This window comes from Mya arenaria, chromosome 3 (genome assembly GCF_026914265.1).
Source record: "Mya arenaria isolate MELC-2E11 chromosome 3, ASM2691426v1".
Classification (NCBI taxonomy): Eukaryota; Metazoa; Mollusca; class Bivalvia; order Myida; family Myidae; genus Mya; species Mya arenaria.
In genome coordinates, this window is record NC_069124.1 from 8,226,012 (window position 1) to 8,253,517 (window position 27,506).

The 27,506-nt window shown below is 36.4% G+C and overlaps 2 protein-coding genes across 2 annotated transcripts; both read right to left on the reverse strand.

Moving 5' to 3' along the window:
* Nucleotides 1-197: 197 nt before the first annotated feature.
* LOC128228652 (ubiquitin carboxyl-terminal hydrolase 3-like) lies at nucleotides 198-17,974 on the reverse strand. The gene is made up of 14 exons (XM_052940086.1): nucleotides 17,587-17,974; nucleotides 17,224-17,284; nucleotides 14,247-14,414; nucleotides 13,907-14,080; nucleotides 12,925-13,041; nucleotides 12,021-12,134; nucleotides 11,383-11,501; nucleotides 8,421-8,531; nucleotides 7,986-8,075; nucleotides 5,297-5,415; nucleotides 4,893-5,009; nucleotides 4,470-4,543; nucleotides 2,486-2,526; nucleotides 198-1,983 (listed from the first exon to the last, which is right to left on the reverse strand). Exons 1-14 carry the CDS (start codon nucleotides 17,675-17,677, stop codon nucleotides 1,814-1,816), a joined length of 1,566 nt encoding a protein of 521 aa, XP_052796046.1. The 5' UTR covers nucleotides 17,678-17,974; the 3' UTR covers nucleotides 198-1,813.
* Nucleotides 17,975-18,710: 736 nt separating this feature from the next.
* LOC128228804 (uncharacterized) lies at nucleotides 18,711-21,315 on the reverse strand. The gene has a single exon (XM_052940307.1). It carries the CDS (start codon nucleotides 21,038-21,040, stop codon nucleotides 18,887-18,889), a length of 2,154 nt encoding a protein of 717 aa, XP_052796267.1. The 5' UTR covers nucleotides 21,041-21,315; the 3' UTR covers nucleotides 18,711-18,886.
* Between the last annotated feature and the right edge of the window lie 6,191 nt (nucleotides 21,316-27,506).

Here is a 27,506-nt window from a genome sequence, read left to right on the forward strand (position 1 = left end):
TATGTGACAGCATTGAAAACTTCAATAATAATTATGATCAATTCCAGTTTTGATGTCAAAATACAAAAGTATACATTTGATTTAAGTGATTAAATGATATTGAAATTACTTGGCACAAACATATCCATGTGAAAAGTACAATGCATTAGGATATCAACTGCAGAAGAGGGTTACAAGGCTAGAGAAAACATATCACACTAATTTATTCGTTTTATTTTTTTCACATGAGAAAACCAGTTTCCTCAACAAAAATTGTTCACATATTTACATTCAAAAGCAATGTTCAGTACATACTGAAAACAAATCCAATGTTTTACACCACAAATTGATCTTGCACATTCTTAAACTTGCAAGCATATTTAACAGGCATCAAACATAGCACTAAAAAAATGAACAAAAAAAAAACAAGAAAAGTTGTACTAGCAACGTCAAGATAAAGTAATCAACTCTATTGACTTGGAAAAAATGAACATATGGTGGAAATTCAAACATAAGTTAATAATTGTATTACTAAATAAAGATGAAAATTCAAATGGGAAATGTCTTTTTTCCCTATAAAGCTTCACCTTCAATAATTCAGCTACAAGATATTAATGAAAAGGAGCATATGTGATTCTGGTCTGTGATTAGTATTCAAGAAAAGTCAATCTAGTATCATCACAAGTTCCAAGTATAATACCTTCATATAGTAGTAGTTAATAGAAGAATACATGGACACATATAAACACAGCACAATAATGACCATGTAAACCCCGTACAAGTCACAAAAATTAACAATTCAAACACAAATGCTCTTAAGTTGGTTATCAAAGTCCAACTAACGTCTAACACAAAAAGTCCTCATCATATTATTGGCATACAAACATTTTCACACAAACCTAGAAAGACTTTGGCTTCTTTACTCCCCTCCTGCCCTTGTAAATGAAATGAGTTCTGACAATAACAATGAAAATGATTACCAGTACTGGCGACTGGTCTAAATATGTACACTCCTCAAGTGAGCACACATCATCACCTAGTCACCTACAGTATCAATAGCACTACAGTATTCTTATTTTAACAAAGTGATCCTCAATTTGATTGTTTTTAACAAAATCAAATTGACAGAGTCCTAAAAGGACAACACATGTAGAATTTTTTTTCACAACTTTCATTATAAATTTTGATAGACAACCATTGATAAGTCAAAGATCATTTTTAAATGTTTCAGTTTAACAAACATCAAGCCTGTAACATTTTCAATATCTCTAGACAATTTTGTACGTCACTTTGTACAAATACAATACAATTTTTAACAGAAGCATGAAAAAATTCCTTCTTATGGCATAAATTATGGTACACTTTTCGAGTGAGATCAAGAAACCATGTAATTACTGCTCATATACAAAAAGTAAGCATCTTACTTTTTCTCATGAAAAGAAATGTGAAAAACCTGGTCAACTTTTTTTTAATTATTTATTTATATCCATATACAACACTAGAATGTTTTACACATGACCAATTCTGACTGACAAATGATGCCTGTGAATGTTTTTAACCCTACAACAGTCAATAACAAGGATATGATATCAAAAGAGAAAAATCATCAACTTATTCCCCTTTAACAATCCAACGACATCTTTATGAGAATGGCCACTGTTCATTTTTTATGTACATTTGTACTGTGAATATGTGGAACTATTTGAGAGGAAGAAAACTGACACCTCTGTACATTCACTTTGCTGTGAAAGGCACCCTGCAGGCCATCATTCATTTGTTAACAAACTACTCCAGTAAGCACATGACTTTTTGTCAAACCCAATCACGTAGATCCTCAAGACACTTTGCCCCTTCTGGCCTGGGGTACACCATTGAGGCTGACGGTCAGGTAGTCTGGGAGGCGTATTTCTCGACGGATGTAGAACAGAATGTAGGCTTTACAGCGGGCAACCGTCTCAGGCTCACAGGCTGTCACGGTGCTGTCGTTGAAATGGTACCACTGACCTTAAAGAAGTGAAGCAACAAATGAATGATGACTGTTTAATGTTGAGACATTAAGAAACTATCAATTGGAAAAAAATAAAAACCTTTTGTTCACTATTGAAATACTGTTTTCTTATACATCATAACATGTATGTAGTTTCTAAAACAAAAATGAGTCAGAGGATATTATTTTAATTCTAAGGTTACAACTTTTTCTTGCTACTGTTTGAAGCTTTAAACGATCTTGGTTTCAACTCCACCCCAATCCAACAATTCACTTCGACCAAGCAGACTCAGGAAATGTTGAACAAGACTGTTTGAATCCACAGTTGGGTGGGTACAAATTGACTGTTTCTTCAGTGCAAAATTGCATTGGGAGTGTTCTGTGTTTAACTGATTGATGAGCACTTTTTGCTATGACTTTTATTTGGAAAAAGTATTAACCCCTAAGTATGCATACTACTGGTAATTCAAGCTGTGCCAAGATGGTATTAAACTATGATTCTAATGGACATTCCCATACCTTCATGTAAAACATATGCTGTATAATGCCCAGAGCCGGCCCTGAAAAGTAAGTATATATATATATGAAATAATGGCACTCCAACAGTTGAATCAGTTTATATATTGTGAACCATTTCAGAGGGGAAAACTGGATGTAACACAGCTGAGTCAACCCCGATCACCCTATTTAGAGCATCAACGAAATAGATAACAGAAAACATTTCTGTTTAATATAGTTGTACAGGTATCACTTCTAGGTTATAAAGGCATTTAATCTCAATACTTGTCAGGGTGTTTCAAAGCAATCTAGTATGTAGTTTTTCTAATCACCAGGAAAAAAAATCATATCTTAAAAAAAGAAAAGAGCATGTTGACTGGTATTTAAACAGTATAAACACAGTCGCCATCTTTTCTAAGAATTACCAAATTGAAGGCATTTTATGTGAAAGAAATTGATGATTATTCAATAATATTCCAAATTTCACAAGGGGTCAATATCCAAACAAGAGGGCCAAGATGGCCCTATATCGCTCACCTGAGTAAAACTTTGTGCTATAGACTTGTTGATAATTAAAGGGCAATAACAGGGATTTGGCTTCTCTGACGTATTATACCCATTCACATTCTCACCAAATTTTGTGATGATTGGACAAATGCTTAAAAAGTTATTGATAGATAAATAGCAATTTTAGGTAATTTCTATGTTTAAAGCGCAATAACTCTCGGGTAACTACTGCAATTTTGCTAATTATCAAACACGTTCATACACATTCTGACCAAATTTGGTAATGATTGGACAAAGGGTTTAAAAGTAATTGATCGGACTACATACTGGATGGTGCCTGTCTGCCCTTTCATACACCCTAGGTGGAACTATTATATGTCCAGTTTTTTTAAACACATGACAAAGATGTAGTTGTTTAAAAAGGTACAAAGGGCAATAACTCTAACAATATTTAGGTTGGATTTTATATAACTCGTCACAAAAAAATCACAATTTACTGTGAATAAGTTCATGAAGTTTGAAGTTGGTACCTTCAATGATTTTAAAACAATAAATAACAAAAAAAAAAAAAAAAGACGACCCATATTCGAACTTGAGCTAGAAATCATCGAAACAACCTTTCTGACAAATTTCCTGGATATTTGGGCTGAAAATGTTACCTCTAGAGTGCTAACAAGGTTTTTCCATATTTGGGCTCTGTGACCTAGTTTTTGACCCCAGATGACCCATATTCGAACTTAAGCTAGAAATCATCGAAACAACCTTTCTGACAAATTTCCAGAATATTTGGGCTGAAAATGTTACCTCTAGAGTGTTAACAAGGTTTTCCCATATTTGGGCTCTGTGACATAGTTTTTGACCCCAGATGACCCATATTGGAACTTGAGCTAGAAATCATCGAAACAACCTTTCTGACAAATTTCCAGGATATTTGGGCTAAAAATGTTACCTGTAGAGTGTTAACAAGGTATTTCCATATCTGGGCTCTGTGACCTAGTTTTTGACCATAGATGACCCATATTCGAACTCGTCCGAGTAATCACTGGGACAAACATCCCGACCAAGTTTCGTGACAATTGAGGCAAAATGTGACCACTAGAGTGTTAACAAACTAAGTCTGGACGGAGGACGGACGACAGACGATGGACAATCATTGATCCTAATAGCTCACCCTCAGCCAACGTCTAAGGTGAGCTTAAAAGCTGTTCATCCCCTAATAGTTCAAACATTTTTATTAAACTGTCTGTACGAGTTTTCCTTGATGCAAAACAGCTGAGTCCCTTACCAGAAACTCACATTTTGAACTTACTGTGCATCCCAGGGACCCCAAAGTTAACTTTTATTGAGTTCAATCCATATACAAGGACCCCATATGATTACCAGACACCCAAGTATTTCAAGCACAGGGGTCAGAGGACTCATAGTTGAATAATTCTAGAGAAGCTGTGCAGTATAAGCAGTTGCAGTAAACATATATGATGTAAATATTGAGCCATACCCTGATCCATGGTGCACTATCACGGCGGCGAGGTCGTAGATGTTACTCCCGACAGTTGTTCCTCGAGTCTCATGCTGGAAAATAAACACAACATTTCATCATTCTTTCACATCTTTCTCATGAATGCATTCATTATATCAACTTATTTCTAAAACTTACAATCAGTGTTTCTATGGATCAATACAGTAGGCGATTCTAGCCAATTTTATCAATATCAATAATGTTTTGCCTTCCAAAGATTAAATAATCTAATTTTTGGATGTAATTTGGTTTTCAAACCAGCAACCATAGATATGGGTATAAAGGGATTCTTTTTAACACACTCCATGTTTCTTAAGCTGTTTTCTACTCCTCAAGAATGCAACCCTTTATTCAACAAAACAATTTAACTTTGCAAGAAGTGAAAACACAAAAAAGCCATACCATGTCTAGAATGTATTTGTTCATATCGAGGTTGGTGAGAGGAAAATCAATGTAGGTTTCAAGCTTCTGTCTGAAGGATGTGACCCACTTGAACCTCTTCACGTGTAAACATAATACCTGAAATTATAACATTGAATAAGAGGAATTTACTAGCATTTCTCCATACCTATGACAACAAAGTTGATATCAAAGTGGATATTGGCAGATTGTTTTTATTCATTCTTATAAAAGAACAGGTTCATGTTAAAGATTCTGTTTAGAGAAATCAATTATTGATTGATGGAGTTGAAATAATATTGAGCTTAAGTAACAAACTCTTCCAAGTCAATCTCACTCAAAACATACAAGCCAACTTAAACAACCAAATCATTCAACAAGTAAGCACAACATAACAAGGTTTGTACATTAGGTAGTCTCCTGATCCAGAACTTCTTGGTAGAGCGCTGTTTCTTCTTGCAGCCCGTACACATGTACAACTCTGTCTCTTCCAGCTCCTCAACCTCTGTGAAGTGGGTCAGACACTCTGAAAGAAGATCAATGGATTAAATTGAGCCTATATATTTATGCTTGCAATAAAAAACTGTTTTAAGAGATCATGAGATCTTATACAAGCAGTGTCTTGATGCAAAGTTTTCTGGTTTAATGTAAAAACAACAATACTGTGAACAGCAGTAACAGGAACATAAAAATACTATTTTGAAGGACAAAAATGAATTTGAACTATTAAAGAAGACAAACAACAAAGTTTCTACAGGGACTTACAATTTCAATTGGCATATATCTGTCTGTTATTATTACTGTTATTATTAGGCCAGATTATTTTTAAATTATTTGTTTCCAATATCAATGCAAAACATTTTATGGTAAATAGGTCAGAATACTTTTTGGTAATACTTTTGTTTGCTTAAATAGTGTCTAAAGTTAAACAATTTCAAAACTAAAACAAGGGCTGTCATAGTGATGAAAGCCCCCAAAGTGCATTCCAGGTGAATAGATTATGCAATTACTAATAAGCCTACATTCAGGAAGAGCTAAAATCAACTACAAGCATATGCTGGCCCCCATGTTAGTTGACATCAAGAGTGGAGGAGTGATGCAGTAAGAGGTATGAAAATGGGTCTTTCAACCGACTGGTTGTGGCACACTGGCAGGTCAATATTCTACTTGCCCTGTATTCATACCCGAGAAGGCAGGTCCATATTCTCCTTGCCCTGAATTCATACTTGAGAGGTGACACACAGGCAGGTCCATATTCCCCTTGCCCTGTATTCATACCTGAGAGATGACACACAGGCAGGTCCATATTCTCCTTACCCTGAATTCATACTTGAGAGATGACACACAGGCAGGTCCATGTTCCCCTCGCCCTGTATTCATACCTAAAAGATGGTACACAGGCAGGTCCATATTCTCCTTGCCCTGTATTGATACCTGAGAGATGGCACACAGGCAGGTCCATATTCCCCTCGCCCTGTATTCATACCTGAGAGATGACACACTGGCAGGTTCATATTCTCCTTGCCCTGTATTCAAATCTGAGAGATGGCACACAGGCAGGTCCATATTCTCCTTGCCCTGTATTCATATCTGAGAGATGGCACACAGGCAGGTCCATATTCTCCTTGCCCTGTAATCATATCTGAGAGATGGCACACAAGCAGGTCCATATTCTCCTTGCACTGAATTCATACTTGAGAGGTGACACACAGGCAGGTCTATATTCTCCTTGCCCTGTAATCATATCTGAGAGGTGACACACAGGCAGGTCCATATGCCCCTCGCCCTGTATTCATATATGTGAGATGACACACTGGCAGGTCCATATTCTCCTTGCCCTGTATCGATACCTGTGAGATTACACACAGGCAGGTCCATATTCCCCTCGCCCTGTATTCATACCTAAAAGATGGTACACAGGCAGGTCCATATTCTCCTTGCCCTAAATTCATACTTGAGAGATGGCACACAGGCAGGTCCATATTCTCCTTGCCCTGTATTGATACATGAGAGATGGCACACTGGCAGGTTCATATTCTCCTTGCCCTGTATTGATACCTAAAAGATGGTACACAGGCAGGTCCATATTGTCCTTGCCCTGTATTCATACCTGAGAGATGGCAAACTGGCAGGTCCATATTTTCCTTGCCCTTTATTCATACCTGAGAGATGACACACAGGCAGGTCCATAATCTCCTTGCCCTGTAATCATACCTGAGAGATGGCACACAGGCAGGTCCATATTCTCCTTGCCCTGTATTGATACCTGAGAGATGGCACACAGGCAGGATCATATTCTCCTTGCCCTGTATTCATACCTGAGAGATGGCACACAGGCAGGTCCATATTCTCCTTGCCCTGTATTGATACCTGAGAGATGGCACACAGGCAGGATCATATTCTCCTTGCCCTGTATTCATACCTGAGAGATGGCACACAGGCAGGTCCATATTCTCCTTGCCCTGTATTCATACCTGAGAGGTGGCACACATGCAGGTCCATATTCTCCTTGGCCTGTATTGATACCTGAGAGATGGCACACAGGCAGGTCCATATTCTCTGCTCTGTAATCATATCTGAGAGATGGCACACATGCAGGTCCATATTCTCCTTGGCCTGTATTGATACCTGAGAGATGGCACACAGGCAGGTCCATATTCCCCTTGCCCTGTATTCATACCTGAGAGGTGGCACACATGCAGGTCCATATTCTCCTTGGCCTGTATTGATACCTGAGAGATGGCACACAGGCAGGTCCATATTCCCCTTGCCCTGTATTCATACCTGAGAGGTGGCACACATGCAGGTCCATATTCTCCTTGGCCTGTATTGATACCTGAGAGATGGCACACAGGCAGGTCCATATTCCCCTTGCCCTGTATTCATACCTGAGAGGTGGCACACATGCAGGTCCATATTCTCCTTGGCCTGTATTGATACCTGAGAGATGGCACACAGGCAGGTCCATATTCTCCTTGCCCTGTATTCATACCTGAGAGATGGCACACAGGCAGGTCCATATTCTCCTTGCCCTGTAATCATACCTGAGAGATGGCAAACTGGCAGGTCCATATTTTCCTTGCCCTTTATTCATACCTGAGAGATGGCACACAGGCAGGTCCATATTCTCCTTGCCCTTTGTTGTCTTCACATTGTGGTACTGGACTGGAATATCTAATGACAAATCTGGAACAAAGGAACAACTTGAGGATATGTACTCCAAATATTGCTAGACTTAAACAATAAAAATACCAATAGATGTAGTCTAGACTTCATAGAAATTAAATGGCTTTTCATGTAATGTAATAAAGTGACATAATAATTATCATTTAAAAAAATCATTCTTATGTAAAGCGATTATTTTGAATTTGCCTATAACTCATAACTTCTTTTATTTAAAAGGACAATCAGTTCATAAGAATTGCTTAGAATCTTATTTGAATTTGAAATAACCCTTTTACTCAAAGCAACTTTCCAGTAAACATATAGAAAATGAAATAGGAAATTGAAATCACCTATCACAGAACTTACCTAAGAATGGATCATGTTTCTTGGACTCCACCCCGCATATCAAACAATTCACTTCACTCTGTAACAGCCCTCCAAATATCGCAGAAACTATTGTACTCTTTCCTTTTGGACCTGGAAAATAACACCAGAAAACTGGTACAAATGGTTCCAGCATACATGCTATGGTTGATGTGTATAAAAGTAAGGCTAGTAACTCTTTGTTTACCTATGAAAGGACTGTTGTTATTGGTGGTCCAGGCCCCAATATCACGAAATTACTCAAGTGAAATTTCAATCTCAAACTCAACTCAATTTACCACATACAAGCATAGTATTCTATGTATCTATCATGTGTTTCCGGTACGGATAGAAAAATCCGACCCGAGGGCACGTGCGTAAGCCGGTAATGAGGCTTGCCAAGTTACCGGTCAGGCAGCGTGCCCGAGGGTCGGTTTTTCTATCCGGACCGGAAAAACATGATTGATATTTTTTCTTGAATACCTAAAATTATGAATTTGTGGAAACATTGACGCACTTTTGTACATTTCACCAAAAAGCGCGTGCGACGTTGTGTACTGACGTCATAAAGCGCAGTAATTTTAAATCACTATCGACATCAAAAAGTTCCTTTAAAAATGGCGCTTTTACGATTATTTATATTCCATTTTAATTAAAACTATTGTATACTTATATTTTTTATTCCGCTTTATAGAAATTGCATAATATACTTTTCATAAACCATACAATTAAAAGAAATAAGAAATGGCGCGTTGTTGCACGTGACTCATCTTACATGGGGGGTGTAAGATGAGTTTTTCCAGCACCGGTCATATGACCGGAAACACACGTCCGGTATGCAAGAAGATTATTTTCTCATAGATTGTGTTGATAAAAAGATTTTTCAAAACTTAATTCCAGAGCAAAAATAAACTTGAGTAATTGTTAAACAAGAACGGTCACAGAGACAGCGTGCTCGACTATTCCGCCGCTTTTCAGTGTAAGAATTGAAAAGTTTTGGCGAAACATGCATGAATCACTGTTAGATTAGATTCCAATGGAATAGATGATGTGCTGAGATATTAAAATAAATGTGGTTACATGCAAAATTTTAACCAGAATTGTAATAATAAAGGCCCATTATTTGCAAAATACAGTTATCTAACTTGGTTATTCAATTAGGTTGGGTGGTTGAATACCATTGTATAAAGTCTCAATGCAATACATCAAGTAATTGCTGAGATAATATCCTATGTGTGCTAACATGCAAGACCTTAACCAGAATTTCTAAGTCGCATAATAAAGGGGCAAAAATTATATAATATGAAAGATAGAGTTATCTAACTCGATTAAATAAGAAGGTTAAATGGTTGGGAGCCTGTGTGTAAAGTTTCAATGCAATACATGATGTATTCGCTGAGGTATTGACTTAAAAGTGGTTACATGCAAAACCTTTACAAGAATTTCTATGTCGAATAAAAAAGGGGCCAGAATTTAATGCAAACTAGAGTTATCTTACTTTGTTATTTAAGTAGATTGGATGGTTGAGTACCATTTTATAAAGTCTCAATGCAATACGTCCAGTAGTTGCTGAGATATTAACTTAAATGTGGTTACATGCAAAACCTTAGGCAGAATTTCTAAGTCGAATAATAAAAGGCAATTATTTTGCATTAAATGCAAACTAGAGTTATCTAACTTGATTATTTTAGTAGGTTGGATGGTTGAGTACCATTGTATCAAGTCTCAATGCAATACCTCAAGCTGTTGCTGAGATATTAACCTATGTGTGCTTGCATGCAAAACCTTAACCAGAATTTCTAAGTTGAATAATGAAGGGCAATTATTTGCATAAAATGCAAATTAGAGTTATCTTACTTGGTAAATTAAGTAGGTTGGATGGTTGAGTACCATTGTATCGAGTCTCAATGCAATACCTCCAGTAGTTGCTGAGATATTAACCAATGTGTGCTTGCACGCAAAACCTTATCCAGAATTTCTAAGTCGAATAATAAAGGGCAGTTTTTTGCATAAAATGCAAATTAGAGTTATCTTACTTGGTTAATTAAGTAGGTTGGATTGTTGAGTACCTTTGAATCAATTCTCAATGCAATACCTCCAGTAGTTACTGAGATATTAACCAATGTGTGCTTGCACGCAAAACCTTAACCAGAATTTCTAAGTCGAATAATAAAGGGCAATTATTTGCATTAAATGCAAACTAGAGTTATCTAACTTGGTTAATTAAGTAGGTTGGATGGTTGAGTACCATTGTATCAAGTCTCAATGCAATACCTCAAGCAGTTGCTGAGATATTAACCTATGTGTGCTTGCACGCAAAACCTTAACCAGAATTTCTAAGTCAAATAATAAAGGCCTATTATTTACATAAATGCAAACTAGAGTTATCTTACTTGATTAATTAAGTAGGTTGCAAGGTTGAGTACCATCGTATCAAGTCTCAATGCAATACCTCAAGTAGTTGCTGAGATATTAACTTATGTGTGCTTGCACTCAAAACCTTAACCAAGGGGTGACGCCGACGCCGACGCTTGGGTGAGTAGTATAGCTCTCCTTATTCTTCGAATAGTCGAGCTAAAAACAAGGAATTGTACTCAAATACATTTTTTGCCGTAGAATATTATTCCCTTAGAATTTTGACCAAAGGCATAAATTAATTATTACGTGATAGAATACCTTTTCAAAGGTGTAAAATCGTATGCTATTTTTAATAACTTTTGATGCTATGTGGTTGAATAAGTTGAGACTGAGATTAAGATCTGACTTAAGCTATTTCGTGATATTGTGGCCTGGTGTATGGTAGCAAGGCAAGTAACTCTCATTAATAACCCTTTCCATAACCCCCAGTAAAAATACAGCAATACAGTATTGAAAAACTTGTTTCACGCTAATGTAAATTTCCAAACCCTTATCATCATAGTAGCATGTGTTGACTGCTATCTTTTACAGACTGTATATACCTTACCTATAAAAGGACTGTTGTTATTGGTGGTTGAGGTGTATGGTAGCAAGGCGAGTAACTCTGTATGAAGCCGATCAAGGAGATACCGCATAAACTCATGAGCATCTTGCTGCTGGTACCCCCTGGGAAAGGAAATCATATATGAATGTATATATACACCAATGCTTTGTTTTTGCTTCGAAAAAACAGCCAAGCTAAAAACAAACTTTAAGAGGTATGAAGAATGCATTGTGCATGTATGACTGTATATCAAAATTAGGCTACATGATATTTCAAGATCTAAATCTAATTCATACGGTTACTATAGACCTGGATTATAAAGCAACTGATAGAATAAGCAGGATTTGTTAAAGGAATATCACCAAGGCACATTAGTAGCAATTAACCCAATCCTACAATCCAGACAATGGTAATTGTTCGAAATTTTAAATCAAATAATAAATTTGTTACAAATTTAATGAGATGTTGTCAGGAATACGGGCTTGTTCAACACAAAGTCCACTTTTGCTGTCAGACTGAAAGCATGCAATATATTGATTGAATGTTTAGTGAATTGAAACAACACTCTTAATTAAAATCATGGTTGCCTTGGTCAGGCTATCTAAAACCTATTAATGACAATATGCTTTAAAGATTCTCACCGGAATCGAGGCACCAGAGTCCATATAACATGGAGAAGAGACTCGGGTGAGATGGCCGACTTCCCCCCTTCCCAGATGGCTATTAACGTCTTACGCAACTCCTCAACTAGCAACCTAGAAAACAAAGTACTGTATTAATGAATGAGACACTATCAAAATATTGGTACACTTATATTATTAAGTTCACACAAGGTTTTGAACATCACAAATGAACACTGCTATAATCAGATCAGGCAAAAGCAGAGACAAACAATTGAACAGCAACAGCTGAACACAGCGGTAGACAGTTCATGCAAAATCAGAGACAAACATCTGAACAGCAACAGCTGAATACAGTTGTAGACATATCAAGCAAAGCATAGTCAAGCTACAGCAACAGCTGTAGATAGATCAGGCAAAGCATAGTCAAGCTACAGCAACAGCTGTAGACAGATCAGGCAAAGCATAGTCAAGCTACAGCAACAGCTGAACACTGCTGTAGACAGATAAGGCAAAGCATAGTCAAGGTACAGCAACAGCTGAACACTGCTGTAGACAGATAAGGCAAAGCATAGACAAACTACAGCAACAGCTGAATACAGCTGTACACAGATCAGGTTAAGCATAGACCAACTACCGCAACAGCTGAATACAGCTGTACACAAATCAGGTCAAGCATAGACCAACTACCGCAACAGCTGAATACAGCTGTACACAAATCAGGTCAAGCATAGACCAACTACCGCAACAGCTGAACACTGCTGTAGACAGATCAGGCGAATCATAGACAATAAGATTAAAACAGCTAGTTTGATGTGGACAAGTGGATCTTTTTCGACTTAAGAGTGGTTATTTTTTATGTTATTTTCATAATCAATAACAGATGAATTTGTAATTTATAACCATTAAAGATTCCATGTCTTACACATCCTTATCTGTTCCATCCCTGGACTGTTTACGTGTGATGACCTTTCTCATCTTGTTATTCTTGTCTTCAAGGGATGGCAGTTGCTTGATATAGCCACAGAAGTGCTGGATGTTACTGAAACATGGGTAATAAATCAACTTTTTGATACATTCCACTATATCTTAAATGTATTAATGAATTCATGCAGTCAGACATCATTGTCATGATTTTTTTTTAATTTGTTATAAGATTATTATTAAACTTATACTTGCTAATTAATTTAATTAGCTTTAAAATTTCTACCCAATGTAATAGTTATAGATTTTTTTCTTACGTTTATGCTGTATGAACGCAGAAGGGAATGTGAGCAAATTTCATGAAGCACGCTAGATCTTCTTGGTCATTTGCTCGCTGGCCCTACTGCATTCATATAGCATAAACTCAAGAGAAAAAGTGATCAATTTGATATTTAATTTTTAAATAATTATCCATTACGATTAAAAATTAGCAGTACCTTCAGCAATTTAGTATTTGTTCTTAAAGAAATGTAACAGACAAATTAAGTTTGTATAAAAATAGCTTATTTTTGAAACGTTACATATATATATATATATATCATTGGTTAAATGATGTTGCGCTTATCCAAACTGAGTGCAAAATTAAAATAAACAATGATGTCATAACTCTTTGCATGTCATAGTCATACAATATACACATAAAGTGCTATTATACAAAATATATGAACATCAAGTGCTATTATACAATATACAATTACATGTCAAGTTTTATCTATACAAGGACCAGGCGAATATAAACAAATAAAAACAGCTGTACAATTAAAAAGTACAAATGTCATGTGTTAGGGGTACATTTCAATTTTGTCAATTTAAACTCAGTCAATGTGTAAGACTGCTAAAAATGTTCTATTAACAATATAATATACATGGACAAACTACTTTTACTCGTTTTGGGGAAACAAACTGATTTAAGCTACCCTCACCTTAAAGATTGTAATACAGCACTCATAAAACATGTGTTTCCAAGGTTTCTCAGCCCTGATGACTTTGGACGTATCTTCTTCAGCTCCTTTTTCTGCTTTTTGGCATCATTTTCTACCTCATTTAATGGCTCTGAACGTCTACGCTGCGACTTCTGGCGCATTTCTCCATTAGACCTGAAATCACCACATTTGACAGAGAATGTTGTATACCCTGAGATGTTAAAATCTTTGACAGAAGTGAAATCTTCTGTATTAAACAGTTTAAGTGTGGGTCAATTTTAAAAATAACCTGACATTTTCCGAGACCTCCATTGAATATTATAAACCAAATATTTCATACCTAGTTGCAGACAAACATTTTCTCAAGGCATCAAAGTGACCAGTCTGAGTGTCATTGATTACAAATTCATCACAGGAGTAGCAGTAGACAGCATAACTGAGGGCATCCATACACACGCAGTGCTCACTATGGCTTTCATGGTGGCCCAAGGCATGACCACTTACATATCTGTTGAAATAAATAATGATAAATACAGTGCATGAAAATGTTGATTATTCAGCAAAACCACTTGGCAACTAAGATTTAAGGATCACCAAACATTAAAACAGTTTCATCATCTGTTTGTGTGAATAAGATGTTCAGCTGCATCTAATTTTTATCCTACACATTTTCGGACCTCATATATTCAGTGCAAGTCAATCTGAACCCAGGATCACACCCTCCCACTGATCCTTTTGAACCTCATGCATTTCTTGTTCGCACATATTTGTGGGCCAATGACAATCAAAGATTTACCGTAACTTCATATCATGTAGAACAAATCTGACAGTGAAAACAAACAGTTACTTTTGTAGAGACTAGAGAGTATTTTGTCAGTCTACGTGACTTGGTACAGTTGGTTATTTTCAAAAGTTCCCTTCCACATGTGTTAAATACATGTACATGTAACTATGATTGACAGCTAAGGCTGCTGTCTGGAGGTAGTTGGAGCTTACATCATGAACCTTAATGTGTAATCAGCCAATCGAATCATATTGACAACTTTTCAACTTCAGTGGTACAAATTCATAATATTTATGTGAAAATATTCAAATAAAGATAAAGAATTTATGATCGATTTTTCCTTCTTTTATTATTGTCTTTCTGATATACAATCAAGAAAGCACAATTCAGTACCAAAATGCGAGTGTTTTTTTGTTGATATTCATTCTGAGTAATGCTTAAAGAGAACAGTATAGCGTTACTGAAAAAAGGTTAGAATTCAACCTATGTTTTCAGCCAATGAAATTGCAAATTTTAATAGGCAATCATTACAGCGGTTAAGCCTAGCCTTAATCATTAAGATTTTCAACTTTCGCGGGTGTTTTAAACTTCAGCCTACTGCAACTCATCCAATACAGACTCCCTGTGTAAGGTTTTGCGATAACAATTTGTCAGCCAATTTTGCGATAACAATGTGTCAGCCAATGAGGTTGTATTCTAAGTAAGTTAGATGACCTGAAGTAAAATCTTAATGATAAAGAATGGGCTAAGTGAGCGTAGTGTCATTTAATTATTAAATAACATCATTATGAATGACAAAAAAAATTAATGATGTCATCCCAGTAACTGTACTATGCAAAAGCACCTAGATACTCCAATAAACCAAATTTATATCTACATTTTGTTGATTTGAAAAGTACACGACAATTTACCTTAGCACGACCATCATTTACTGATATTTAATTAAGCTATTGGGCCTGGGAGATTTTAACTACAAAGAGGGAGGAGCTGCGCCTACTCCATTTTCTGTAGATAGCCAAAATAAACTCTTACATATACTTGGTATCTGTCTAATGTGTATGTTTAAATTTTATGTTTGTGCTCATATATAGTAACTTTCTGTTTCTGTAATGTTTCTTGTTATCATATACCTGACTTTAAATAAAGATTCTTGTATCTTGTTTTGTTGATATTGTCTGATGTCAGTTTCCGTAACGTAGATGTCGGAATGCGTACCGCACTAAGTCGAACACCATGAATGATTTGCCTCCCTTTGTAATACATTACCAAAATATGTATATTACTGTGTATATACTGCGCGATATTTTGCAATGCTAAAATGATAAACTTTTGTCATCGACATTGGAATGTTTTAAGGGAACGTTACTAAATGATCCAATCGAAAATCTTATGGTTTGGAGCATGTTATTGGTTTCCAAAAGTCAGAACCAGTTCATTCTGAAATCTTCATGTTGCGAACACATCAACCTTTTCATTACGATTAAGTGCGAGTGTCAAAAAATGGCAATACTAAAATTTTCTTTCGAAACAAAACCTAGCATTTAAAATTAGCAACAAAGGCTTTGAAAAAGCAAGTTTTCAAACAAAAGTTGCCAGACCAGCAAATTTTCTTTCGGAGACTGTCGGTCAAAATGAGGCTGTCGGTCAAAATGACACTTTTTCTGAACTCACACTTTTTCTGAACTCACACCACCTATCTAGTCTAAAATAATAGACGTGTGATACGGGATTCTTCCAATCCCTAACGTCTAAACGGGAATGTGCAAAAAACGGGGGTGTTTTAAAAATATTGAAATTGTTTTAAGTGAAGTATTTTATGGTTGAAATTGATCATAAAGAGTTAAATTCATATTTTACGATGTAAGTGAAATGTTATTTTGCACTAAACAAGCATTTAATGCATTAAAACAAGTTGTTTACCTTTCCAATAAAACGAAAGTTGACTGACACAGATAACAATTATGCGAAGGGGAACAACTCGATACAATCGTAATAACTCGGCCTCCTCCGACAATGCTTCGAGACAGACCTCGTTATTTACAATAGTAATAACTCGGCCATGGCCGAAATGTTCCGAGCGATTTAAAACTGTGCCTTGAAGCCTTGCAGGTGCCCTTCATGTATATATCGTTATGTTTTGACAGAATGAAATGAAGAAAAGCCGTCAAACTCATAATTATAAGTTGGATAAAAAAAAATTGTGAACGGAACTAATATAAAATAACATTATCTGGTAATATTTCTTGTTTTTATGATATTTTATAGACGCTATATGCTTTAACCCAGAATCCTGATCGGAACAACTACCCACTTTTGATACTAAACAATTTGTACGTGAAGGATTTGCCATATCAAAAATCTAAAAATAATCCGTCAACATACAATTATTTGGACTAACCACCAATCTGACAATACCAATATTAATAAAAATTATGCTTGCATTTAGTTCATAAGCAACATAAGTGGGTTTTTTTGTAATTAACATCATGAACTCAGTGTATTTATGAAGTCCCAACTTAAGCATTCCACAAACCTCCCACATCCAACGGATCCACACATCATACAAATCCATGGACTGTCTTCTGTTGAGCATTCTGAAAAAATAGTGATTTATTGTTTCAAAAATTTATTTCAAACTTTCATTTTTTTGCACCAACAAATGAACAATGGTGCACATAGCTAAATTTGAACAATGATAACTCTTAAAATAGGCGCTGAAGCTAATTGATTTCAAAAGGAATCGATACGAATCGTATTGGTTCGATCCAAGAGAGGACGAATCGCTGCCATACCGGAAGTCTTAAAATTACCTCCCTTCAAAATGGAAAAGTCTCATTTTTTGTAATTTGCCGTTATAAGACCTGTCTAAGTCTATAATCACTAGTCATATATTTACCTGCACAACACAATTTTGAGGTGTTTCCGTTTGTATTTGTCTGTACAAGCGTCGATACGCGAACGGACTCTTCCAAATGGGGGCACTCCATAGGAGATTACATTCACACCATACGTTTTCGATAATTCAACCCCATGCACAAAATTTTCACATTACTCAGCAGTTTTAACAATAAATTAAAACAGCAAATGTTAACACAATTTTATCCCAATTATTTTAAGTTGTATAAGAATCGGCATTGTGTTTTCTGCATTATTTTGAGGTCACGAATTCATACGCTCGTTCTAAAATGAAAATAGAAAAGTATTCTTTTATCTAGGTTTTTTGTTTCATTTTTCTTGAGTTTACATCAGAATTAAACATTTTCATTTCGTATGAATCATCATCGGAAGTATTTAACAAAAGTCTATAATGAAATGAAAATTTGTTTCATGCACTATTTGATGACGCGCATGCTGTATAAAAAAAGAAAAACAATAGTCACGTGACTTGTTTTACAAAATCCCGTACACTGCCGGACAGTTCTCATTTAAAGGGAAGATAGATTCCAAAACTTGCTACTGAGCTTGTTTTTGTAGCTTTTTGCATATATATTGATATTAACAGCAGTTGTGTGTGTGCCGTGTGGAAGCTGTAAAAAGACGTCTGCTGTGTGAGGTTTGGCAAAATCCTACGTCTAGACCAACGTTAGACCAATGATGGCAAAAGTCAAAGTAGTAATACAACTGTTTTGCAAAACGACGTTGAACGTTGTCTGGCAGGCTGGCCGGATAATTGTCATTTGTGTTGTTTCGCCCTATCTTATAGTTTTTGTTTCTTCCCTCAACGCGAAGTCTGTCATTTCATCACCAAACGGGGTGGGGTGGGTGGGGGTTGAGGGGGTGGGGCGGTTAAATTGCTACTATCAGTTTCTGGAATGCTTACAATGACACCATTTTGACTTTTTTGTATCTGAAATTGCTATCTGAATGAAGTGCGGTTTAAAACAGGTTATACTCTCCGTAATATTAAGGACTAAAACATATTTACTAATATGCAGAAACGCGATATAACGAACTTTTGAACTGATAAAGTTTGCGTTCGTCCAGTAAAATTAAACAAAACATAAAGGCACGTTTCTTTTCTTCGCTATTTATTTACATATTTACTTACTTGAATCAGACTTTCAATAATACAATGGAAACTACAGAAACAAACTGTGGTAAAAATAACGACTACAACTGAGACTAAACGAGTGGCACACGATGTCACAAAACAGCAGAGACAGATTGCACATGGAACAGACTATCAGTTACACATGTCAAATATGTTTAAGTGTTCTTGAATAGATGAGTCGCATAATATGCCAGTTTGCAGCATTATTTTTTCGCTGTGCCTGGAGCGATTTGCAGTACATGACATAAGCAAGCCAGTGATTATTTTCCATTTCGAAAAAATGTCCCAAAAGGTTCAGAGCAGTTTCTAGATGTCCGTAGCCATTATATTGTGCCACATAGTTTATCAGCTTTGATCTGGCCTGGTCTACTCTTGTTGAAACATTCAATTTCTTGAAAGTAAGATACTGTAAGTAATACAAATATGGCAAAGAGTCGACCACAGCCATGTCCATCCAATCATCAACCAATGGCTCCCTCATTTCAATCTCCTCTCGACTGGCAGCTCTATACATTTCATATGCAAAGTGTTTGGGGACGCAATGAATCTCATGTCGCATAAACTCCACACATTTCGCTTGTGCATGCCGCATAGAGTAGTTAAGATCTTTGCTCAGAAGCAGGGTATTGCAATCTTTGCTCTTCGCTTTAGTTGTTCGTCTGTGTTCTTTGCATGCCAACCAAACGTGTTTACCCATGTTCATTGACACAGATATGAGGACGCATGAAGCCAGTTGATAGTCTTTTCTTTGGTACAACATTGACGCAAACTTAAGTTTTGCGGCGGCTACGTCTCCATGTTCTGCTATCATGTACATCAGGAGTGTAAGCGGCTGTAAATCGACCGCAAAGCAACAACAAAATGATGCAGTTAAAGAGGCTAGCAAAGAGCAGAAGTGGGGCAAGAACATTTCGGCTGCCTTTCGTTGAATCTCGTTTCCAGAGTTGCGAAACCAATCTAACTTTTGAATTTTCTTGAATACTGCTTGTACAGTTCCGTGGTAAGGCAGTTTCATGACGCCAGCTATAAATACGAACAAGCTCGAGTATAGAGAAAATGCCATTTCATCAAATATTTCGTCTGAAACGGCACGCATGCAATTTTCCTGGGACTTGAATGGCACGTGGACATGCTTGTATTGTGTCGGCAGGATGCTCATTTTGTTAGCCAGTCGGAGGCCTACATTGTCAAATCTGATGCTGGTGAGGCATTGCAGATTGTTGCTAAGAATGTTTTCTATGATTTGTATTAGCTGTTTCATTTCTTGTTTATGAATTTTCCCTACAAAGAGATCAACTCCTGCAATCGTGTAATGTGGACAATACCCCTTTTGCAACCAGCGAAGTAAAGTTGTCAGGCAACATTCCAAACATTCAACCAATCGGTGTTCCTTCCAAACTTCGGGTGGATATGTCTCTATGGTGAAGAAAAGCGCTGTTTTAAAATGAAACGTACTTAGTCTGTCACCCAAGACTGGTTTAAAGAATGTTTTTCTCATCATCTTCAGTACCAGAAAGGCTCTCAGTTGGATTGTGTTACAATCAAACATGAGATATCTCTCAACAAGTGACGTTGAATACCTCCACTCCACCTCAGGGAAGTAACTCTCCGGGTGCCCAGATGTGAGCAGAAATATTCCACTCTTCCTCGCCCTTTCACGCGTCCATCTAAGAGGCCAATGTCCAGGTCGAGGACGACATAGCCATGTTACACAGTCTTCGGGAATGGTAGCGCAGGGAAAGGCGTGGACACAGTCGTATCGAGGATGTGGCGTGATAGACGGGCCGTGTCTTTCCCATTTCTCACTTCCGTAGATTCGTTTCCTCAACTGTTTCTCGAATATTTTGTTTGAAATAAACCGCCTATCGTTTGGACCTATTTCACGAACTATATGAAGCTCGTCAGCTTCGGTATCTGACCCAATAGGTTGTAACCTACAATGCTGTGGTGGGGAATCTTGATCAAGTGTGAATAAATATCTTTGTTTCGAGTCAGCACATTCGGTCTGAGACATGACCACTGGAATGTTGATAGCTACTGACATCGTATCTACGTCAGACCGCATGTCCGGCGTCGTCGTGCCTTCACTTTGACTTCCAAACACGTACACTTTGCTTGCACCTTTTGGAGAAGATTTGCCGTCCGTGTTGTCATCGATGGTGTATAGAGTCTCTCGAAGGAGAAAAGTTTGTCTACGTTTTTGTATCATTCTCTTATTCACCCCAATTTCACATAAAACTGAACACAGTCTTTGTGATAGTGGTCTTTTCCAGGTCTTTGTGTTAGAAATGTTCCACATTTTGAAGTAGAGAACAAAATCGAAACGACCTGTATATTTCCGCGAACGATTGAAATAAAAACTCAATCAGGAAGTAATATTGATTCACTTGGTATGAATCTCTGACATGTTTCTATAATTATTCTATGTTATTTTCAGAAAATCCAGTTTGTAATCAATATGTTAGTTCACGCATGACAAAAATAAACGTAAATCCTTTTTCTTTTCTTCATTGGTGCCTTTTGTTTTATTTGATCGCTAAAATCACATGATCATAGACAGTGAATGATAACATTCCAAACCTCTATTGCATTCAGACCGGAAGTAGCCAATATACTCCTCAAAATAAGTTAAGGACCACATAAAGAAACTAATATATTTCAGTAGGCATATAAAGTTATAAAGTTAATTTAGCACATTATTTTTCCTAGCATTTGTATATGATTAGGGGAAAGTAAAAAAAAAAATACATATTGAGCCCATCGAGCAATTAAATGTTAAGAGATCTATCAAAATCGATTGATATAATCCATGAGAGATTATATATTTATTTTGTATAATTATGGGGTCGAAAGCACCCACAAAAACCTGCTACGAAAATGATATTTCAATGTAAGTTTGACTCACAAGGGCAGCAATACACCCATAACATCTAAACCGGAAGCGAGTTAACCCTTTCCGAGCTTTGTTAGCCATTAAAACAAAATTCAAGCCGGTGCAACTTGTAACTGGACATACAAAGCATTCCCGGACTTCTGTAACTCAGCCTCGTCCTACCTGATAGTGGTATATCCAAACAACGTTTCTCACATCATCTGTAAGTATCAGCTATGGACCACCATAGGTCTCGTACTGTATGCAAACATTTTCCATACAATAACCCTCTTCTGTGGGTATACTTGTTCAAATTCATTCTTATGCACCAGTCAATTGTAACCACGCCCCTCCCCAGGTCCGGGGGGTATATCGGGGATAGCCGGGGAAATTGGCCGTGTTTTTACCTTCCAGGTGGCCCCGCAGTGCCGGGTGAATGCGGTGGTTTTGTCTCCGTGCGCAAAAATAGCGGAGAATGGGCCTGACCTAGAGTCCCTGGGGTTCGGGGGCATTTGGCAGGGGTTTCACCAGCAGTTCGTCTCCACAGGGCGGGGATTTTGCCCGGGCATGGCTGGACCGAAGTTCAAAGTCCCCGCTAGTCCCCGGACCTAAGGGGGGGGGGCGTGGTTCCAATTGACTGGTGCATTATGCGTACTTTATACTTATCTCATGGGGCTTCAAAATGCCCTCACGTGGGTCTATTCCAATCATGCACCAGTGCATAATTATGGAGTACAAAGGAAAAACACAGAACATTTCTCCGGACATGTTCCGCGCGCACAGAAAAGGGTGGTGCGAATGGAACAGTTGTTGTTGTTGTTGTTATTGTCGTTGTTGTTGTTATTGTTGTTGTCATGGTGATCTTCAGTCGAAAGATATTGTGCGCTTTCAATCCGATTCATGGAATTTAAGCTGATTTTAACCACAGTAAATATTAAACACAACTTTTTTTCTTTAATTTGACTATACCATTTATTTAATAACTGTTTGGAAATACGGCATCCATGATCACTGGTAATACAGTCGACATTATGATTATGTTTTTGGAGTAGGACCATTTCATTTGCTTACTACACTTCCTATATATACATGCCAACGATACGGGTAAAACCTAACATTGTTCCAGCTTATGATTTCACCCTCTTTCGTGGTGAATGAGCTCTTTAAGACCTGGATGTCCGAGTCATATCTAGCATTGTTGCACCTAATGATTTCACACCTTACATTGACGGATGCGCTCTTAATGAATTGCTTGGTGTCATCTGAGCACATCAAAATGAACGGCGAAATGAACAATACGATTACCACTATTTCAGCCTCACATGAGCGCAAGATGGACACTCTAATGTGGATTTTCCAACTTTGTGTGTCACCGTCAGCCTCGGAGACCACATAGAACTATAAAAAGGTCTGCCAAATATACATTTTGAACTTCTAACGAGCATTTGGAGCTCCTTCTTTATTTGTCGGTTCTGTCGCTAAAATAGGTACATTGTTTTTCATACGGCATAGTGTCGTATTGTGTTGTGGGAAGGGGTGCAACTCTTTCTTTATTGCATAATTAAAATAAACGTGATTAGTGTGTCTTAACAACATGGCTAAGATTTTACTGCAAAAACACAGTAAAAAAATGGATTTGTTGAAAAAAGGGTTTGTGAATAACACTATTTGAGATGCCGGAATGGTCGAGTAATGAGTGTGATATTTGAAGAAGGAAAAAAACAATCAAAAACTTTAAACCCATATTGTCAATACTGTCAAATGCCTTCTAATATCCATAAATAGATTGAAAAATCATTATTTAATTGACATATTCAGCCAAAGCGCACCACCTTTAACCAACCAGCGTGCACGTTCCATCAAATACATCTGAATGCATATTATTAATATGTGTTTTTAAACCAGGACAACGATGTCATTCTTTGCATCTTCTTATCACTAGTTTCAATATCTAAAATGTGTAACAATCATTGTATGTGAAGCGCATCTTGATCAAAGGAAGACTTACATTCACGGCAGATTTATGCAATACATGGAATGCTTGATGCACTTTTATGACTGAAACCACTTGTTAGATAAATCTTTAGTGCGAAATTTATGTAATTCTCATAAGCTTTAAAACGGTTGTAAATCTAGCAAAATATTTAAACATCCAGCACTTCAAAAAAACTTATCATTAAAAACATTTCTTAAGGGTGAATATTTTATTGTAAATTTATCATTAGAGGTATTATCATTCACCGTTTGTTGTAATTATACAACAGTATGTAATTATCATAGTGCCATGGATCTTATATTGATTCTCATCTGTGAACTCTTTGAGGAAGAAATAGAAAAAGTAATGTCGTTGCAGCTTTTACAATAATTTTATTATTTAGACCATGTTCAGTTATCAGACAAGTTAGAGTTAACGTTAATCACAGCCGGAAAATTGGCTGTAAAGTCTAGCGTTCATGCTCACAAAGCTTTATTATCCCGTTAACCTGATAGTTTGAGGTACTGACATTGGGCATGATATTATGTAAATACCAAGTTTGATAGTCAAAATAATATTCCAATAACATCAACGACGTTAAAGCTGCACTCTTACAGATTGAACGTTGTGACACCTTTTTTTGTCTTGGAACGAGCCAATTTTTGCGAAAATCCATGGAAACCAGTTATATAAGACTGCTGACGAAAAAAATAAGATCGCAGATTTTTACATTTAATTTCAAAAATTGATGGGTTTTTTTTGCATTTTCTTAAACCGTTAGTTACATATTCCAATGGCATTCATAAGTACATTTATATATATTTACTTTTTTTCTTTTCTTTGATCTTGTGACGACATTTTATGATCGGACAGTACCTATATTTCAACAAAATAAATCCTGACCAACACATCCATATCCAACAGTGTACTTATTTTCTAATCATTCGGGTTCATTAAATAGGACTGTTTTAGGGCGTTGACGTGCTGCACATCTACCATTGCATTGCTGTCCATGAGCAGTGTCCATAAACCTGAGACTGTTGTGACCTTCAGACCTTGGTGCATTGGTGCTATTTGTGCTTCCGAAGGTTCACTCATCCAGATTGCATTGGCCCAGGTAATGCGTAAATAATCATTGTGATCGTGAAAAACTTTACAGTTGAAACAACCATCATGCAAATGTATCACATATTGCTAAGTTAACAGTCCATTGGTTTTAAAGATTTTAGAGAGAAAGTCGAGTGCGTATATCATTGTATCATAAGTAATAGATGAGATTTTTCTTTCTGAAAACAATATCGCCAAACGTGCGTTAACGGAATCTAGAAACAATGTCCTGCTACACATGTGTACTCTTGTATATTGCGTACATGGACAAAACTGCAAACAAACGAGAACGCACACAAGCCAACACGTGGCTGGAGCATGCATTCAACGAATATTTGGTTTTATTATATTTATGTTACAATAATAAAAGTGTGTATATGGAAGTAGGCTTGCGTTGCTTTGTCCGTTTTATTACGCATACACATACAGTAACAATTCTGCTTACTGAAGCTAAGCCTATAAAGAAACTTAATTGTGCATAGGAAGCTGTATATTAAATATTATCATCACTCACTGACGTTGCACAATGCTCACAGTAAACTCGCCCTTGTTGCTAAGTTCCCTTTATACCATGCATATTTGATTATATAACTTTGATTGATAATTATTTATATCTATTATGTATATGTAAAGATAAATATCTATTGAATTTTGTCATTGACATGACATATTGCATTCTTCGAATGTGTTCCTATGATTTTATCAGCCAGCATAAATTATATCACTTTGTGTGTATGTTTCTCATACAATAGAACTGATGTTGCCTTTTTGTCATGGAAATGAATTGTCTAAAATTCGTTATTTAAAACTTGATCTCACTTTATATTACAAATACGAATTTATGTTGAATATGAAGGTTTTAAGATTATCTTGAAAGTCTAATTTGTGCGTATGCATAGAGGTAAAATATTTGAAGTTTAAATATGTAATAAAGTTCAAATGACTTAATAACTCGTTTTAACGACTTACGTACCTCGTTAAAACGAGTTAGTAACTTAAAAATATCATATCTTTATAATCAGAATTGTTAAAGTGTCATTTTATGCAAGTCCTTCTTAACAGTATTTTGTAATAAGATCATCTCTTGCCTCAGCTATGTTTACAATGTCGCGAATTTAATTACGTTATTCTGATTGTTCGTTTTAACGAGATACGAAAGTCTTCTTAACGAGATACGTAGGACGTTTTAACGAGATACAAGAGGTCATTTTCAGAAGTTACTAAGATGTTTTAACGACACATGTAAGTTATTCAAACGAGATACTAAGTCGTTTTAACGAGACCCTCAATCGTTATAACTAGTGAGAAAGTAGTTTTAGCGACACACGTAAGTCTTTCAAACGAGATTCTAAGTCGCTTTAACGGGATACGTAAGTTGTTTTAACGAGTATCTGGGTCGAGAAACGTAAGTCAATTTAAAGAGATCTAAACAAACAGGCATGCCACCTCTATACCGCCGTATTTTAAAAAAGGAAATGTCCCATAATTTTAATCCAACCAGTGCATGGAACGCAAAAAGCACTAAAACTGTCCGGATGTAAAAAAAATACAGATCAATTTACGGAAACCAAGTTTTACTTTGCCAATATATTGAACATACATGCCAAGACATAAATACATAGGAAACATTGAAATCATGGTGCCTAAATTTTCTGTTTCATATTTTAAAAACATGGGTTTCATCAGTTTTTGTTATCGTCGAACATCATGCCTTTTAGTAAGTTTTAAAACATATGTGGTTGTATATGTGGTATGCATCAATCAGGCAGGGTTAAATGTTACGATAAACATTTGCTAATGTTTTTTTTTTTAAATGCAAGATGTCTAATGGAAATGGATATAAGTGGCTAGTATTTTGATTGACAGCAAATGCATACTATAATACAGGAAATACTCTCTCTTGGGGCAGAATTAGCCTTTCAGTTAGTATTAAACCGTGATCAAAATAATGTTGCTGAACGATGTTTATCATTAAAAGATGATATGAGTGAACTATAAATGACGATATCCTTTTAATTTTATTACTGTTGGTGATACGCGCATATGCTTTTTTCTACATTCGTTTACCGATCTAAAATGCTAAGGACCTCTTGAACACATTATACCTGTCTCTCATTTTTAATGTTGCTCAGCGACTATATCAATACTTATGATATATTTTAATGATTGCATTGCGAAACTCTTTCCTAACGCTTCTGTCATATGAAAACATTCGGGACTCCTCGGCCATTTTCCAGCGAAAACAACATCGGATGTATGCTGGTACATCAGTAGTTCGTAAAATGTTAACGTGTATCTTGTATATCTAAGCTTTAATTGATTTCCTGTGAAGTGTTTTATTGCACAAATAATTAAGATTCCTTAGAGAAATGTGATAACGCTTAACTGTTAAATAGAAATAACTACGCGATCTACTTGCATTGAAGTTAAAGGTAAAGATTTCTGACATTGTTCATCATCCATATACATCCGAGGTTGTTTTAAAAGGAAAATGTCCGAGGAGTTCCGAATGATATGAAAAACGTTATCAGAGTCTCGAAAGATACTGCAGTCACGGTGCAAAAAAAGATACAAAGGCTCTGAATAACCACGGAAATCGACTAATTACAATTCCATAAGTCAAAAAAGCCCGATACTTTGCGGGAGTGACAGGAAGCTTGCTCAATTCTGTGATCTTTGTATTTTCAACAAATCACGTCAAAAGTTGTGTTGAGATAAAAATTACGTTATGATGCAAAAATGGCAAACCTTTTGGCTCCAAACTGCCAGAGCGATGAAAAGTCACAAAAACAATTGGCTTGAAAATCATCC